The sequence below is a fragment of the Zeus faber genome (genome assembly GCF_960531495.2).
Source record: "Zeus faber genome assembly, chromosome: 1".
NCBI classification, from domain to species: Eukaryota; Metazoa; Chordata; class Actinopteri; order Zeiformes; family Zeidae; genus Zeus; species Zeus faber.
In genome coordinates this window covers 16,846,507-16,851,617 of record NC_137193.1, presented here as the reverse complement: position 1 = coordinate 16,851,617, position 5,111 = coordinate 16,846,507, and the positions used below count along the sequence as shown (strand labels likewise).

Below are 5,111 nucleotides of genomic sequence, written 5' to 3'. Positions count from 1 at the left end.
GTGTGGGTTGAACTCTTGGGCAACGTCTAATAGCTGCTTTATTCAACAACATCCGTGAATAATTACACGAGACTTATATAATAATTGTAATAATTCCAATAATAATATTGATAATTTTACTGCTTCGCTTCACATAGAGCCAACTGTTTGCCAACAGGGCTGAGCACAACTGCCTCAAAGTACTTATTTATTTCTTCAACATAAACATCCAAAATTGTTGTTGAAAAAAGATAAAGTGCAACGAATTAAAATATGTAGAATGCAGCTGGATGTTTTGTTTGTTTGTTCCTATGTTTGGCTATAAAATTGCCATAATCAGGCACAATCAGGCAGAGTAGGCCCATATCCCAGACACTTTGGAAAGGAGAATGAGAATCAGAGTGACGGGATTTCAGCCAATACAGGGGTTTTGTTATTATTTAATGAGATTTTTGTAATAATAGCACTCAGGTCATCACGACAAAAATAGAAAAATAACATGTGCAAATACCAAGAAAAAACAGTCTCTGTGCCCCAACTGCATAGATCTCCCATAATGAGAACTCCTATAATTACAAACGAGAGTGAAATTATTTGGGGATAAAATGTTCCATTTATTAAATGTCAACATGTTAAATATTTACACATTTTCATCTAATTTTATCCTCCAGAGCTTCTTTTTTTTATATACTTACACTTTGTCCAAAGATACATAACTTAATATGATGACTGTTTTTTTTTTTTTAATGGATTCTGATTCTGGCCTATGGTAGCTGCCAGTCCAATCAAAGTACCATCACAAGTGTGTAGACATAAAATAACTTTTTTTAGACATAAATACATATTTAGACTGAGTTGACATTTGTCAAATAGTTCTCTGAGAATATAACGTACTGCGGTACAGTAATGTGAACAAAAAAAAACAAAAAAAAAAAAAACAGGGATATAAATAATCAAACATACAGTATACTGTCAATATATACACAGGAAAAGTAAAACTCACTGATGTATCAATCTTTGATGCAGCACCAATGATAGGTTACCACCGACGAACCTACCAAATAGCAGGAAAAGCTACCAAAAAACTATGAAGTGTATAAAAAAAGGTTCATAAATTAGAAATGACCAAATAAAAACAAGCAAACAACAGAATAAACCTTAGATGTAACCGGTACATACAACTGCAGGAAAAAAAAAAAAGAAAAAAACAAACTTGACACAAGCATATCATCTAGAAGACAAATGAGCGGGTAGAGGTAGAGCACCATCTATCAAGATGAACACATCCGACTGGGTAGGACATAAGAAAAAAAAAAATAAGATCATGAGAAACAATGTAAAATATCGTCTTTGACTGGAAATGCAATATTCAAAACAGTCGCACGTTTTTTTTTGTTTTTTGTTTTTTTTCCACATGCTATTGCACTCTTTAGAAGTTGGACAGTGCTCCTATTCCAAGGCCTGGCACGCTTCTCCGGGCAGAGGGATGGCTAAGTGATGAAAGGGGGTTCTACGTTTTGGGTTTGGATCGGCTGATACCAGAAGGCAGTCAACACAAGCACCTTTTGAGGAAAAAAACAAAACAAATTGCAATGTACAACTGTTCTCCTATTGGCCTTCTTGGGGTGTTCCAATGAAGCTCCTCCCGACTGGTCAGCTGGGCGAGGGGTTTTGCCTCCCTGACGGGATCGGAAACCGCTCTCTTTGGTTTTCTGCGGCTGTTTTCTGCGGCGGCCCTTTTGTAGTTTATATAAATATATTAAGGGAAAAGGGGGTTTGCGTTGGCCTTAGAGAAAGCAGACCAGCCCTACTTCTATATGCTTCTGGCCGCGGGACGGCGACATTTGGAGCTCCTGGATTTCGACGATGGGAAGCTGACGACTGTCCTGAGTATGGAAGGTGAAGCGCGACTGGTGCCAGCTGCCGTCGTGGATCTTGAAAAGAGAGAGCGGGGAAAAAAGCTCAAATGAAACAATCCACCCTGTTCTATTATTTAGTTTTCCTTCTTTTTTTTTTTTTAAACCTGTGCTGTCACCAGGAAGGTAGACAGGGTACTTGTATGCCATTGCATCCAAGACAGAGTTCATCTGCAAGAGGAGTTCAAATTCACAACCTGCAAAGCCGATCTTGATCATCTTTATTATTATTATTATTATTATTATTAAAAACACAAACAAAACATAAACATAGAAAGATAGAGACAGATGACATGTACAGTATTTGACAAAACATTATTCAATCGCCAAAAAATCTGAAAACCATAACAATAAAGGAGAACAAAAGCGAAAGACGTAATCAGGAGGGCGTTCAGGGGAGTGTGTAAAGCAGAGGCTGGCAGTGTGTGTGTGCATGTGTGTGTGTGTGTGTGTGTGTGTGTGTGTGTGTGATGGATCCACCTGTGAATGCGCAGGATTGGTCTCGATTGGTTGTGGGATATCAGGTCAGAAACATATCGTAGTGCCTCCAACCAGCGGAAAAGGCTTGGCAGCCACCCACAGGCCCGCCGCTGCAAGAACATTCCGAGCCCAGAGCACAGCACTCACAGAAGAACCGAGAACCCACACAGAGAAGCCAAGAACCCGCAGAGCAACACCCCGGCCCCCCACACCACACACACACACACACACACACACACACTCAGACGTTTTCCATATCATTCCCCCTCACCTCGCAGTCGTTTTGGAGCATGCTGGGTTCAAGTAGGGTGTCTTTCTCGAAGATCTGTCCGTTCCAGCCACGGAACCTGGGCAGGCCGCTGGCCTTGGGGATGGGGCCGCTAGCGCTGAAGGTGTCCGTGGCGCTGAAGGGCGGGTCGGTCAGGCAGTGGACTGTGATGCTGTGGCTGGCCTCCGTGCTCAGCAGGTGGAGAAACTTCATCTGGACATTCCCCACGCCGAACACCATCTGCAAGGAGGTTGGGTAAGCGTCGTCAAAACACAGGTTCAACTGAGACAACGTTTGAGACGACAACCGTTCGCTGCTGTTGCCCCCTAAAGGAAACCTTCACTCGTACCTTGTTCGAAGCCAGTGGGTGTAAACAGGTCTGCCCCCCTGCGGTGAAGTTACAGAAGACCTCGATGGCATCGGACGTACAGCCGAGGTTCGGATCGACCCAGAAGCGACCTGATTGGCCGATGCCCAATCCGGAGGGAGAGGGGTAGGGGTTGGGGAGAGAAAACAGTACTCTGTAATAATACTCATTATTTGCATAGCTAAATTTTAAAAGCAGAGTTAAGTAAATGGGAAATCATGAAGTTCATAAGGAACAGATAAATGTGAGAAAATTCAATGTACTCACTTGAGTCATAGTTCAGAATTTGTCTTTTTTCTTTTATTTCTGTGCTGATATCTGAAGTCTAAAATTGACCAAATCGTGTGAAAATCTACCTGTGTGACTGTGTCAGCTAAGCTCAACACAGTCGTGTTTTTTCTGAATCTGGATTTATATATATATATATATATACATATATAAAATGTTTTTTTTAATCTGGATTTATATTTTAAAACAATTAGTTTTAAATTCAGGATTAAAATGTATATGAATTAATTTTTTTATGAGAATCGTGATTTATTTATGCAGTTTATGAACAAAAATCGAAATTTATATTCACATCAATTTTTTTTTTCTAAAAATTGGGATTTATTTAATGTAAAATTTGTCACAAAAATCGGAATTTTTAATGATATAGATTTGGTTTTTCAAAAAATCTGGATTCGTATATGTGTATAAATTGTGTGGGTTTTTTTTAAATAAAAATCCAGATTTATATTTCTTTAAATATATTTAAAAAAATTGTTATACCATATTATAGGCTCTGTACTTTTCCCTTTAACACTTCAATTATCAATGCGGTGCGACCACTTTTGTGAGAGTCTTTACAAGACTTTTGTGTCAGTGTATTTGCACTTTTACTTGAGTAAAAGGGTAAAAGAGTACTTTTTCCACCACTGTAAACATCCAGAATGTTCTACTGATGCGAGGATGCACAGATGTATAGAAACCAACCCTGAAAAACAACCCATTTACCCCCAACACCAATGCCCGGTGGGGACGGCTCTCACCATTGGGGAGCTTGTGGTGGCAGTCCAGCAGGTCCTTGCAGACCCGAGCGGGGTTCTCCCGGGTGCCCAGCGGCTTCTTGATGCTCTCGATCACGCTGCTCAGGTACTGGAGGGTCTTGAGGATCTCGGAATTCTGATCGGGCAGAACCATCTCCGTGTTTTGGAAACTCTGGGCGGGAAATGGGTTTGAGGCCGGAAGGAAAGATGATGGATGTGGTAATGGTGACACAAGCCCTAACATTGACATCGATCTATCATCCACTAATCCGCCTAGCTACCTAAGAATCATTGTATTGTTCATCCATCCATTTACCCATCATGCATCATTTAAACTACGTCAACCGGCCACCCACCAATCCATCCTTCTGACTGACACTTTATTCTGGGTTTTACCTCTGTCCTAAAGGCTGTGTTGGAGTCAAACAGAGCATGGACCGTTGAATCAGCGTTGATCCGCCTCTGTGGGATTTACAGTAGAAAACATCACATAAAAAAACTGTCAAATATAAAACAATTTTTCTTTAAAAAACAACCCTGGAGCAGTTTCAACACAAATTCAGTCTAAATGGATGTTAAAACCTAGGAAATAAGCCCCGCATCAATAAACTGCTGCATTCCTGACCTCTGTGGAGAAGGCAGTGCTGGACGAATTAAATGATTAAACTCAAGTCAAAAACATAGCGTTAACAGAAATACTATCTGATGTTTTTAGTTGTGATTTTATGGAACCGTTAGCGGACATTCCAAAAAATAGGTCGTCAAAACAGTGGGAAGCTCGGGTTTACTGCTCTTAACCTGGAGCAGCGTGAGGTAACATTTGCCGCTGTTCTAGGAGAAGGCGAGGGATTCATCAATGCCGATGTCGGCGTTTTTCTCCGGTGAAACAACTTTACACATCATCTATAAAAGTAAAAAGTAAAGAGGGCATTGGCCTTAGTTTCGAGGAAAAATAAACGGTGGATTTGGCAAATGTGTTATCAACAAGTTGAGTTGTAGCTGGGTTTCGTCCAGTTGGCCCTACTGTTGAAAAAAACAGCTGTTACTCTTTTCAATTCCTTCGAAATCCTTGG

The 5,111-nt window shown here is 40.6% G+C and overlaps 1 protein-coding gene across 1 annotated transcript in view; it reads right to left on the bottom strand.

The window, feature by feature from the left end:
* Nucleotides 1-487: 487 nt before the first annotated feature.
* Nucleotides 488-5,111, bottom strand: part of col24a1 (collagen type XXIV alpha 1 chain) — a gene marked incomplete at its 5' end in the record, with an annotated part of 106,599 nt that continues 101,975 nt past the window's right edge. The window contains 5 exons of the mRNA XM_080010460.1: nt 488-1,913; nt 2,647-2,883; nt 2,993-3,102; nt 4,042-4,210; nt 4,435-4,500. Of these exons, the coding sequence (XP_079866586.1) occupies nt 1,767-1,913; nt 2,647-2,883; nt 2,993-3,102; nt 4,042-4,210; nt 4,435-4,500 (729 nt within the window). The 3' untranslated portion in view covers nt 488-1,766. The remainder of the gene's footprint in view (nt 1,914-2,646; nt 2,884-2,992; nt 3,103-4,041; nt 4,211-4,434; nt 4,501-5,111) is intronic.